Below are 13,059 nucleotides of genomic sequence, written 5' to 3' on the forward strand. Positions count from 1 at the left end.
TTTTGAAGATTGTTCAGCTAAATTTGTTTACAGTATTTTCAATTGGTATGTGTTCAATTTGAGGGTTACTCAAAAGAGCATGCAAATAAAGGCGGGCTAATTTTTTAGATTCTTTCAGCTTTATATATGGTGTTTCCAAAAGTTGTATTTCAAATGTTAGAATTAGAATACTTTAATGTGATCCAAGGTTGCACAGTAGTATTATAATTGTTAGATTAGTCTTTTTTACTTTTGTACACAATACTTTAGTTTAGGAAAATGGATAGATAGGGGTGATGGATCGATTTGTCGTTGGTTTTGGAGTGTAGGGTTTTAGAAGAGATCAGTAGATTTAGAGAGTCTTCTGATGGAGCACTTTCTGTAGTTCAAGTAGGTTCTACTTAAGTAGTTCTAGTAGGGCAAATGTTTGCAATTTATTAAAATAAACTGCTTACTTTTTTAATAACTTATTCCATGTACAAAACAACAAACAATGTGTATAAACATCAAATGATAAACAAAAAAACCGTTTTTTTTTAATTGAGTAGGTTTTTCTTTTTTTACACATTACTTACAACATGTTATGTTACATTAGACATTACTCACATAATCTTTAACTAGATTTAGAGTGACTCTTTGATTAAGGTCTAGCTGTTATGTTTTTGTTCTTTATTCTTTTATTACTAGTTGCAGTTTCGTTCGATTTTGAGCAACAGTTTATCTAGTAATTTTAGTTATATGATACTGTAGTGTGATATAAATTTTAAACTCTTATCCAATTTATGTTCCCATACAGTAAAAGTTGGACTTTAAAAAGATTACAAAATAATTACCTTGTATAATACCTTGTATTTATTTGACAAATACTTTACAACTGACGTCTTCTTACAAACAAATATATCTTACACTAACAATATACTTTCTACTTAAGTAGGTTTAAGAAGAAGATATTTGGCTATTTAAGTTTTATGTACAGGTATAAAGTTTGAACCTCAAAATGAATAAGTCAGTTATGACAATATTTAGTAAAGGATCCAGACATTAAAGATGTTATGGCGGATTGGTTGAACAGCAGGCTTAACTTATGGATACAAATAACAGGTAAAGAATAAATAAAAACATGAAACAGAATTTAGAAACTGCTAGTATTTGTTCGTCTGTTGTGGGCTTTCAACAACAAGCCTACAATGATAAAAATACTCTTACCTTAATAAGGAATAAGTAGTTACAAATTGCATTGTTTCGTGAGTTTTCTTTATTTCTTGTAGGACCTACTTTCTACTATTTTTTCAGTAAGGTAAGCTCACTGTTCAACCGATGCACCATAAAATCTATGAGATACAAAGAGTTTTCTTTATTTCTTGTAGGACCTACTTTCTACTATTTTTTCAGTAAGGTAAGCTCACTGTTCAACCGATGCACCATAAAATCTATGAGATACAAAACACAACATTAATGTTTTGTCATAGTTTACAACCTAGGGAGTACAGTGTTCCTTTACAAAATTCAGACGATAACCAATGGATAAAAGTTTACAATGTTTACACAATAAAGGCTACACATCTGAAAAGTCCCATCCAAACACAGTTTCGCTTTCAAAAACATTTGTCTGCAAAGATATATAAGAAACCGTATAAAAAACTTTATCCGGCTATAACTATGGATAAAAGTTCATAATGATCATACATACACAGCAACGGTTACACAGCTGATAAGTCCCATGACCTTTTCCCACACATTTTCACTTTGAAACACATTTGTCTGCAAAGATATTTAAGAAATGGTAAAAAAGACTTTACAAAGATCTCATGTTGAGAAATCGTTGGATCAAGGCCTACACTCTTCATGGTACGGCTCCAGCGTACGCAGGTCTCGACAGGTAGGAGGAAGGGAGCTTTGGAGGTAGTTGCCACAACGCTTGCACGGCTCACTGAATAAGTTGTTGTAACTATGAAGCCACGTCTGAAATACACAGACAAATTAATACCAACTATGCTATAATAAAGAGAATGTCCTTGTAACCACATATCCATTTCAGATACATCTATAAGAATAAAAGAGGATGTTTGTATATATCTTTCTAATATATAAAATTCTCGTGTCACAGTGTTTGTCTGCAAACTCCTCCGGAACGACTTCACCGATCGTTATGAAATTTGGTGTGTAAATTCTGTAGGTATGCGAATCGGACGTAAACTATTTCCCGTTTCGAAATTCTTAAAAGGGCTCCGCCCCAGTGGCTCTGGAGTTTCCCATGTTAACCTTATGAGAAATGGAATTAATGAATCTTAACAGCTGTTTCAATTAAACAAGTTGGTTCTGTTCTATGATGTTCAATAGCATTAAAGTTACAAGGATTACCAACAGGGTGCAGCACTATTATTTCTTTTACATTTATGACAACAGCTAATTTGCAACCAAAAGGTGAGTGAGCGTAGCGAACGAACTTCAACCTGGAGGCGAGTTAGCGTAGCGAACGAGCTAACCTGAAGGCAAGTGAGCGCAGCGAACGAGCTCCAACCTAAAGGTGAGTGAGCGTAGTGAACGAGCTCCAACCCAAAGGTGAGTGAGCGTAGCGAACGAACTTCAACCTGGAGGCGAGTTAGCGTAGCGAACGAGCTAACCTGAAGGCAAGTGAGCGCAGCGAACGAGCTCCAACCTACAGGTGAGTGAGCGTAGCGAACGAGCTCCAACCCAAAGGTGAGTGAGCGTAGCGAACGAACTTCAACCAGGACGTGATTGAGCGATGCGAACGAGATCATCTTGAAAATTAAACGTAACGGTACTTTCTTTCCATCGGTCTGTCTTAGGGGAAACCTATAACTTAGGCGATACGAAGTTCGCCGGGTCAGCTAGTATATATATATATATTTGTTTGGCAGTGATAAACTCAGACACCGCTGAACCGATTGCCACGAAACTTGGTACATACGTGTAGAATTTCATGGAATAGGTTTATACACCATCAATTTCGTGATCCGTCCAATCGGCTCCGCCCCAGTGGCTCTGGAGTTTCCCATGTTAACCTTATGAGAAATGGAATTAATGAATCTTAACAGCTGTTTCAATTTAACAAGTTGGTTCTGTTCTATGATGTTCAATAGCATTAAAGTTACAAGGATTACCAACAGGGTGCAGCACTATTATTTCTTTTACATTTATGACAACAACTAATTTGCAACCTAAAGGTGAGTGAGCGTAGCGAACGAACTTCAACCAGGACGTGATTGAGCCGAATATAAAGACCAAAAATATTGTCTACCCACTGGCATTAATATAAGAGCAATAATAAAGAATCGGTTATCCTTTGTACTATATGTGTTTCATTAGTTGTCGTACGTATTTTAATTTAGTTATAAGCACTTCATATACAATAAGACAATTAAACGTTACGGTACTTAAATTATAAATAGTCAAAGGCAAGACAACGTCTGCCGGGTTCAGCTAGTTAAAAATACAAATGACAGACCAAAGTTTCCGCCGTCTATCTAATATCTAAGACACAGTCGTGGTTAAGCGTTCCCAGCGTACAGGTAAACTCGGGTAACCTTGAAAACGCCACACGTTAAAATATTGGTGTGGTGAATTTTCGGGAATAGAAAACATTGGTCTGTTATTTTTTATCTTTAACCTGAAATGGACGTTTGATGACAAAGAAGTTTTACTTATTTCAACAACGTGAGTGATGCACAAACATACTCATCTAACTAGATTAATGGACCTCACCCAAAAAAAACATAGTTTAAAAATATAACCTTTCTTCAGATATAAGGTATCCTACACCAACGGAAAAATAATGCCAACCTAAAAACTTTGGATTATGCAAAGAAGAACCGCTAGATTAGTATATTTTCCTAGTAAATACTTCAAAATCAAATTTTAAGCAATAAAAATACTTACAATGAATGACCTCACTCCAAATTCAGGGACATTTGGAGAGTAAAAATGTAACATAGCTGCATGTGTGTTTTCAGTCAGTTTGCGGAAAACCTAAAAAAGTAAATACACATAGTTAAATAAAATGAATGAGTAATGATGGTGATTTCATTGCTAATAATAATACAAAATAACATTTAATTTGCCTCTTTTTTCTCAAGGGTCTTATAGTCTCAACAGCCGTTTTTTAGTGCATGCATTGCAGGACTTAAGTAGCATTTTTGTTTTACTCTCTAGGGAGTAAAAATCGTTTTTAGCCCCTAGGGAGTAAAAATCAGTTTTTTTCAACTCAGTTGTAAATTTTGATAGTGAACAAAATTCAATTGCATGTATCGAAAGTATGTATCGATTGTTTAAGAGATTGTAGTTAATTGTTGCTTATTGTAAATAATTCAACATATCGCCAGTACAATGTACACTAACACAATCGTAATAGACGAATCGTAATCAGGGCCATCCGAAGTTGTACTAACATAAGTTGACAATATGCGAATGCGCCTATTACTGCTGGGGGGGAGGGAGCGCCACGACCAGGTTTGCTCCGGGTGCCGCCAACCCTATGGACGGCCCTGATCGTAATAGATTGAATCACTTACTAAACAGCTGCTTGTTTCCATTAGCAAATTAAATTGAAAACAAGTTAGAAGTAGTTTTTAAAGATTATCTTTAAATGAAAACTATTTTAGTTTTGTAACACTTTGTCTAAATAATGGTGCAAAATGACAAAAATATAGTTCATCAAACGGGCGAAAAGTGTCTTTTCAACCCTCCCTTATTTTCCGACCTCAGCTTCTCCTCGATCGTAAAACTTGACCTCGGGTCGAAAAGAGTCACTTTAGACCCTAGTGATGAAATATACTATTAAGATGACTGACCAGCTGAAAATAAATAACTTAAAAAATATTGTTGTAACTTAAATATTTTTTGGCCATAAACAAAACAACCTTTAAATTCCAATATTTCCAATCATTGATTAAACACCTTCAATGAGATTAGTTTATTTAGATCGGCCTTTCTCCCCCCATTACATTAGGGTGTTAATGCATCTTTTTGGCATTTAAGATTTTAACCCAGGACAGTAGAGTCCCGCAACCTCGGCGTAATGTGGACTGGAAGGGTGCCGAGTTTCTGAAATGCCGGGTTATCGGGAACTAGAGTTAAATTAAAAACAATACAGTTTTAAACCTTTTACATGCCTTCTTTATTTATATTTATATTAAGTCAGTATTAAGTCATCAGATATAGTACAAAAAATCCTTGGTACGAGTTGCGAATGATTTGACTTGAGCTGGCTAGAAAAATCACTAATTTTCTGAGCTAGGTGATGGCCGAGTAATCCAGCCTGCCGGATTATCGAGTGCCGAGTTTGCGGGACTCTACTGTATGTATATCTGAACCATTTCTAATTATATTGAACCAGTTTGCATAGAAACTCAATAATGGGAATTCACTACAAGCAGGTTTGCTGCGAGGTATTCATAATGAGGTATATCACACCTTGTGCCGAGACTCGGACCACAGCTCCAGAGTTTCACCAAACCCCTTCACGTTGACCCATTCTATCATCATTCCCTTTAGAGTCAACAATGCTTGCAGCACCCTGCCAAGGGTCACTTGTACAATCACCACCTGAAATTGACACATAACACTAGTTCAAAGTTGGTTTGGTAACTATATCGAAATAAGTAAATAGGTGTGAGAAAGGATGTGATAAGCAGGCTTACCTTAAGAAATGAAGGCATCCCACTTCATTCACTACAGAACACGGAAGAAAACACAAACAAAATAAACACTGGATATTTCGAGGCCACTGGCCCCTTTCTCACATTAGATATTTAGAATTTGTCACTGGTAAGGAAGCAATGTTGCCAACACACTATGAATTTACAAATGAATATTTACAAGTTAATGAGTCATTGGCTGAAATGTTACATCAAGGTCAGGTTTAGGTATGACCCGTCTAACACAGGTAGATTTAGGTAAGTGCCTTTCAGGCCTTTAACTGTACAAAATGAAATGATTGAAATGATGATTTTTTTATAAATTCATTTATTGATTGAATTGTTTTACTTATATTTTGATAGGTACTGTAAATAAAATTAACATTTTCAAATGACACTGAAATACATGTTGTGGACCAAAACCATAAAAATCAGTCATTCGTAAGAAGGATACTACTCTTGTTCAAAAACCCCTGTATGTACATTTTATCAGTACGGTTCAACTCTCATACTGTATCGGCTCACCCCTTGCTTTGCTAGATACATTCCACACTTGCCTGAGCTCAAGACCTATGTGGAAAAACAATGCAAGGGTAAACTAGGCTTCCACCTCTTTTTAATAAGTACGGTACCTATTTGCAGTACAGTATTTATCCGTAGGTCCTGTAATGTCTTGGATTACTCTTTGTAAATTTTATTTATCAGCTGACTTTAAAATAAGTGTTTACTATTTTTGTTTTGTATTGTTTTTTTTGTTTTTTTTTTTTTTTAGCTAATCCGTTTGATCTTGGGTGGTACGGAGCTGTAGTTATGTGTCGAATGTTGTTATGTGAGCAAAACTGTTTGAATGTCGAGGCTGTGAACTGAGGACCGTTGTCGCTTACAATCATCTTTGGTAAGCCCAGTCTTGAAAATATATCTTCTAAAATTGCAATAGTTTTATCCGTTGTCATTTTTGCTGTCGGACAATTTATTAGTGATTTTACAGGTCCTAATCGGAAAAGCATAATACCATCTAGATAATTCTTGCTAGATGGAGAAACAACAACTGTTAACGTTAACACGTTAAGAGCGGCCGCACAATGACCGGCCGTGGCCGGTGGCTAATGCACTGCGTGGTTGAGTGTGCAAATACATTTAAATTTAGTTTAATCCTGGAAATGAGAGCATAAACTGTGTTCCAGTCCTTGTGGACGTAGTTTAAAAAGACCCCAACAGATAGCAGCACTAAACAAAACCACTACGGTGCGAAATACTCAGATAGGTCTACACCATCAAAAATACTACAAAATAAGCGTCAAGCACAATTTTAAGGTTAGGTTCCTTCCACATTTCTTCACTACAATAATTTAATTACCGTTATTATATATTCAATTTCACTAAATCCAAGACAAAACCCCACACTACACTAAATTTGAGACAGTCCCCACCACCGATGAAATTGTCGGATCTAAAAACGGATTATACAGGATTGAAGTATTAAACTGCCACAACAAGCGGCAAGGGAAACAACATTCCCCGTGCGAGGCTGAGCTCACACTGGATCTATACTTTGGAGTTAGGAATAACTATAGTTTAACGTAGTCTGCCGTGCGTGCCAGTCCTGCGCTACATTAAACAACATAGACCGCAATCAACGTGTTAAATTAACAAAATGACAAATCACTCACAATGTAGGTTTATTTATTCATTTATCAACGCCAGTGTCACTGACATTTCTGTAAGAGAACGGTTAAAAACGTAGGTTGCAGCCCACCTGAGGTATGCCATTGTCATGCATTGCCTGGTAGTCCCTGCTGATGCTCTGCTGGGTCAACCGCACCTCAGCACAAGTCACTTGTGTCGGCCCCACGGGACTGTTGCGGAACTCCCGACAGATGCTGATGTTCATGTCCTGGTACTGTCGGTCGATTGCGGCAATCAGCGTTTCCACAGCTCTGAAACAATTATCATTATTTAAATGGCGAGACCTTCCAATACAAAAACTACTTTACCAGAGGGCCCTTTTATTTTTTTCCAAGTTAAGGGTCAAAACAATCGATATTATTTGCATCGAAAGTACAACCCTAGTAGACCATCAAAAAATGGCCATGGGACCAGGACCATGGCTGGAACATGAAAAAGGATTGATTAGCCGAGGAGCAGCATTTTCAGAATTTAGCTGCGATCACAGGAGACGATTATGATGTTTCTGTACCGCAGGAGATATTCAGCAGTTTGCCGATAACAACGATTAAGTTTCCGTGACAGCAGGAGACAATGATGATGTCCCTACAAGTTAGGTAGACATTCAATATTATTCTGCGACCACCGAAAACAATGACAATTATTTTCATGACCACAGGATTTTTCAAAGGTTTTACCACATTTGGGGAAGGGGATGATAATGTTCCTTTCCCGCAGGAGGCGTTTAATATTTTATCTCGATTACGGTATACAATGACAATGTTTCTGTTACTGCAGGAGATATCCTAGATTAGGCCACCATCGCGGGGAATAACGATAACATTTGGGTGGTCACAGGAGACGCCATTACTGCAGAACATACTCAGGTTTCTACCACCATTGAGGAAAACTATGACAATGGTCAACAAGATCTTTTGCTGCGATAGCGTGAGACAGTGATGATTGCTTATACAACATGTGTTTTATGGCAATAAAGTGATATTATTATTATTATTAACAACGGAAAATGGTCACGAAATTACCACGATAACATTGTCACCGATAGGCAATGCCAGGGTCAGATTATGTTAGGAGTCAGACTAGCCGAGGTCGGGTTAGCAGGGTTCTACTTTAATTTTACGGATCCATTTATGTCCTGCAAAATCACCAACTGATTAAACCCAGAGTATGTACAGTCCGTCTTTTGATAACCCGGCAGTCCAAATGTTTCACAAGTAAAAAAAAAACTCTAGGTTATTTACAACACCAATGGAAAACTAAGGAACTCATTAGCCTAAGTACATGATAAAATCTAGCCTTTGCCATGATTAAATCCACAAAGGCAAATTCATGAATGCTACCTACTGTATAGGAACGTTATGCGCACTCGTGGGTGTGCGTCGTCTCTTGCTGCTATTAGCTCCTGTGTATGATCGCTTCAGAGAGTTCTGGTTCAACAACTGCGTGGCCAAACTGCTGTACTCGTGAAGCTGAAAAAGGAAAATTTTAAATAAGTTAATTTAGATGTTGATATAGGTCTCGGAAAAAATTGATTTTACATTAGGCCTACCAGTAAATATCTTTGTTAATAGATTTTGTATTAGACTCAACACATGTAGGTTTAATTACAGTAGGTGTATGTGTTAACAACACTAAAACCACTAACTTAACCAAAATAGTAAAAATTATAACTACTAATATAATATCCTAAAACACTTGCCTTATCTGTCCACTTGTAGCTTAGAACCAGTTGGCTGTATAAAGCAAGACGATCATGGGTACATTCCTGGCTGAGGAAGCTGGTATTACCAAGACTAAAGGGACCGGGCGGTTGTGATAGACCATTCACTGCTTGTTCTACATCCCTGAAAAAAGTAAATTATTTTAAAATCAAAGCTACGGTACATGTTAAAAACCTTACAAATTAGAGCCATCAAGGATCTAAGGATGCATCGAAAGACCTATAAGTCTAGAGCGGCAATAAACGGCAACTTAATTCCACGTTCACCACCTTCCAGGTCTCCTAGAAGATTCGTCTGTTAACATTACTAAAAACATCATGCATAAATTCAAATCCTCAGCGACCCTATTGTAAGTAACCATGTTACTTGACAGTTAAGATAATTGTCAGAAGCAGGGATGAACATCGAAAGGCATTGTTTTATACATTGATGGTAGGTTACCGATGTTTTTGTAACATGGATGTTTTTTCCATAACTGAATTGTAAGTTTTTTCTGGATTAAATGTTGGTCAACAGAATTTTCCTATAAATTATTCTAATTGATTAAAGGCTGATAAATATCAAATCCAAAAATATTATTACCACGGACTGGACTAGACTTGGGCTAGAGTAGAGCTTGAGAGTGAAATAACTCTACATTGTTGAGGTGCTTGTAAAAATGTTGCAAAAAACCAATTCACAGTAGAACCCCTCATATCGGACCTCGGAAAAACCGAATCCTTGTGTCTGACAGTCTACTTGTTTCCTGTCTTGGACAGATCACGGATGTTGCCGTAATCGCAGAGACTGCAAGTTATCTATGCTCATGGGTGTTGCCGCGGTCACATGAGACGATTATCGAAGTCGTGGAAACTGCATGTTAGGTATGCTAACGTCTGTTGCCACGGTTGCAGGAGACGATTACCGAAGTCGCAGAGATTGTAGGCTCTCGCTATTCTCCTCCAGACATGCTTTTGGCTGTTCCGACCATGGCCCGGTCCTGTTATGGTCGGATATGAGAGGTTCTACTGCAGTTGTAATAAATTTGCACTCCTGCTCCGGCATAATCAATTAGGACCTATGCCTATACCTATTTTTAGTCTTGCAAATGTGAAAGAGAAACTGCCACTCTAGAATGACTAGAAAGTACTGTACTTTAGTGTAAGCTAGGTTAATTAGCTGAGACAGAAAGCAGACGAATAACTCAAAAAGAAAAAAATAGGCTAATGTTTTAGTTACAGTGTTATGGGTAAATCGATGGTTGATCAATGTCCCCATCAATGGTGACTATCAATGGTTCACCTATCGATGTTTATCCCAAGTCAGAAGAGCCAGAGGTCAATTATTAAAATGAAAGTAGCATAAAGTGGGGCCTTATTTATGCCTTAATATGATGCCAATGGAATGAAAATGTAGGTTGCTAAGGTCTTAAAGGTTCGAACCTTTAAAATGCATTAGGTCCTATATAACATTTGTCTCCATACATTTTTTAATTCAATATATGTAGGCCTAGGCCTACATTTGTTTTGAGAATATGTTATTTTATACATTCAGCCCTAAGTAGTTAATGTCTATTTACTTAGGCCTACCTAAGGTGGTTATTAACAGATGACAAAAGATCTTGAAGTTCCAACAAAAACTTATTTTCTTTGCCGTCTTCTCCATGATCAGCCCGCAAACCATTCGAAAGACTGCTGAACACTTGGCCAACACTGGATCGCAGAGTTTTAACAGCGCTAAGCGCAGTATAAAGGTTTTCCATTATCTCTTGAGCTGCAAACAATAACAAAATGTAAGCATACGGTACTTAATCTTGAGGTTTTGCTAGATTGTTTCAATTCAAATCATCTTTATTTGTTTGTAGCATAGAATACATATACATAAGTAAAATAGAGTCAAATACAATCAAGTTAAGCTAATTATTCAAAGAGCTATTGTTAGTTGAAGATACTAAAGTCATCTTCAAGTAATTCTTTAAGTTATTCTTAGGTTACTTTTTTTTATCAACTTAACCTATCTCAAGAAGTAGGTAACAAAAAGGTCCAGACTAGCCTACTAAGGTTTCAAAATGTTGTTCACAGAGAATAAGTACCGTAGGCTAACTGTCTACTGGAGGAAATACTGTAAACTGGAGCAGTTAAAAACTTAACAACTTAACTTAACTTACCAGGAACTTAAGAACTAGTAGAACTTCAAAAACAAGACTGTTAATATCAATTCACCCTTGATAACAAATGCCATTTTCAGGCCATTTTCCCTTGATTGTGCACCCCTAGGCCTAATCATGCTATTAAAGACCTCGGTAAGAAGCCCATATCGTAATAACAAGTCTTAGGGCCTAGCTTAAGTTTTGATAACTTAGGCCTTATCTCCATAAGTTTTTGCTACCAAAGTTCTTCTACAATGCATAGTCACTAATATACATGCAAGTAAATTGTTTTCACTCACTTAATTTTTTTAGGGATCAGTTTGACTAAGTTAAAAGAGTTCAATGACAATAAGCTTAACAATTTGATGTCAAAGATTGGCTTACCATTTCTTTGATTATTCAAACATTGCCAATTTCCCATTTGATATCTTTGCATTGATGAATACATGTTTTAACAAGTATCAGTTCAATTCAGTAGTATTATTAAACATACATTAATATACACTCTTTCAACTGGTTTATTATCAGAATTATTTGTAACCTGGAGAAAGGTTCAACTTGGCAGAGGTCTCAGCTCAGCTAATACTAGATTGAAACAACTCTAGCACTTCAAAACAAGAAGAGCATGCACATTCAGTAACTTATAACTGATAAGGGCCATGAATTGACTGATAAAATCGAGACCTAATTAAGATAGGCCTGTGAATAGAGAACTCTACCAACCTTTCAATTTCAACCCACTTGAGAGGCTTTAGTATCACACCTTCACACCATAAGAACTAACTGAGAATGTCCTCTCGATATAATATTTTTAAGTGTCGTAAAATAATAACTTTATGTCCAATACTTTAAACACTACTTAAATTGTATGTGCTTAAAGTAATTGCGAAGTTTTCAGAGGCAGAGGATAGAGATTTTTGTGATGATGTATTTTGTGTTGTTGCAGTTGTGTTGTTGTTGTTGAGGTTAAGCTTGCCAAAAACTACTTGTTTTTGCAGTGTTGCCATTGCCGTTGTATCAAAACCGAATGTCCCCGCAACAAGAAAGATTCCCATGTTCATAGAGACCATTGATTACAGAGCCGTAGCTACTGTAAAATCAGCATATATTAAACACGCAGTATCACATTTGGGGAGCACGCCTTACCCTTGACCCTAAGGCGATCAATTATATTTGTAAGTACATACGTTTATAAGCGTGATTTACGATAGTCAGTGAAAATGTAGACGTGTTGTGTTTAAAATGTGTTCGTCGCTATGTTTGACGGTGTGGATATTTAATTCATATATAATTGTTGATGCTATACCCCTGGTGTGGGTGAACGTCCACACTAGTGAGTACTATGATTATCCGCGGTACTATCCTAATAATTAGATCAATTCGTTAATTACAAGGAAAAATGTGGTTTGGATTCCACCATAAACTGTAGGTTGCCATTAGCAGTATGGACTATAAGTTAACAGCTGTGTCTAAGGAACATGTCGGCCTTAGTCACTAACAAGACTAAGATAGCGCCACTCATCCTACACTCATCCTTCACTCATATTTGGGTTAAACTAAGCACGTACTGGCTTCCCCATCTTAAATGATTGATTGATTGGTCTTGGTCTACAGTAAAACAAGGAAAAGGAAACCTAATTATTATCTCACAAGGATAAAGCTTTGATATCCAACTCCTTATTTGTACTATCGGACATAAAAGGGGAAAAGCCACAGCATTTTCAAATTGGAAATTATACTACCTAACTTACTACGAGTTACATTGAGACAATTTTATATATTATATATATTTGAATTCCTTATTAAATCGATTGGTGTAAGTCCCACGCATGTATGATTTGTTTTGTTAAAGTTATAGGACTTTGAAATTTTGTTTTGGAAAAGGGCC

General features: G+C 36.7%; 1 protein-coding gene across 3 annotated transcripts; it reads right to left on the bottom strand.

Moving 5' to 3' along the window:
* Positions 1 to 813: 813 nt before the first annotated feature.
* Positions 814 to 12,102, bottom strand: LOC128994423 (mediator of RNA polymerase II transcription subunit 27-like). Of its 3 annotated transcripts, none has more exons than XM_054418982.1 (8): positions 11,895 to 12,102; positions 10,612 to 10,795; positions 9,022 to 9,166; positions 8,667 to 8,791; positions 7,393 to 7,573; positions 5,413 to 5,544; positions 3,880 to 3,969; positions 814 to 1,941 (listed from the first exon to the last, which is right to left on the bottom strand). In XM_054418982.1, exons 2-8 carry the CDS (start codon positions 10,782 to 10,784, stop codon positions 1,807 to 1,809), a joined length of 981 nt encoding a protein of 326 aa, XP_054274957.1. In that variant the 5' UTR covers positions 10,785 to 10,795; positions 11,895 to 12,102; the 3' UTR covers positions 814 to 1,806. The 3 variants fall into 3 exon arrangements, with proteins under 3 accessions (XP_054274957.1, XP_054274956.1, XP_054274958.1); XM_054418981.1 differs by lacking the exon at positions 11,895 to 12,102 and adding an exon at positions 11,556 to 11,757; XM_054418983.1 differs by lacking the exon at positions 11,895 to 12,102 and adding an exon at positions 11,190 to 11,301.
* Between the last annotated feature and the right edge of the window lie 957 nt (positions 12,103 to 13,059).

Source organism: Macrosteles quadrilineatus, unplaced genomic scaffold (assembly GCF_028750875.1).
Source record: "Macrosteles quadrilineatus isolate MER2022 unplaced genomic scaffold, UCM_ALF_1.0 Scaffold_5__1_contigs__length_97177068, whole genome shotgun sequence".
Taxonomy (NCBI): Eukaryota; Metazoa; Arthropoda; class Insecta; order Hemiptera; family Cicadellidae; genus Macrosteles; species Macrosteles quadrilineatus.

What these genes read in the sequence shown, in the direction of transcription:
- LOC128994423 (XM_054418981.1), bottom strand. Translation starts at nt 11,619, where the DNA reads ATGTATTCATCAATGCAAAGATATCAAATGGGAAATTGGCAATGTTTG. An exon ending in GCGCATAACGTTCCTATACA is followed by an intron (nt 7,574 to 8,666) that starts GTAGGTAGCATT and finishes TAATTGTTTCAG; the next exon opens with AGCTGTGGAAACGCTGATTG. An exon ending in TTGGAGTGAGGTCATTCATT is followed by an intron (nt 1,942 to 3,879) that starts GTAAGTATTTTT and finishes TGTGTATTTCAG; the next exon opens with ACGTGGCTTCATAGTTACAA.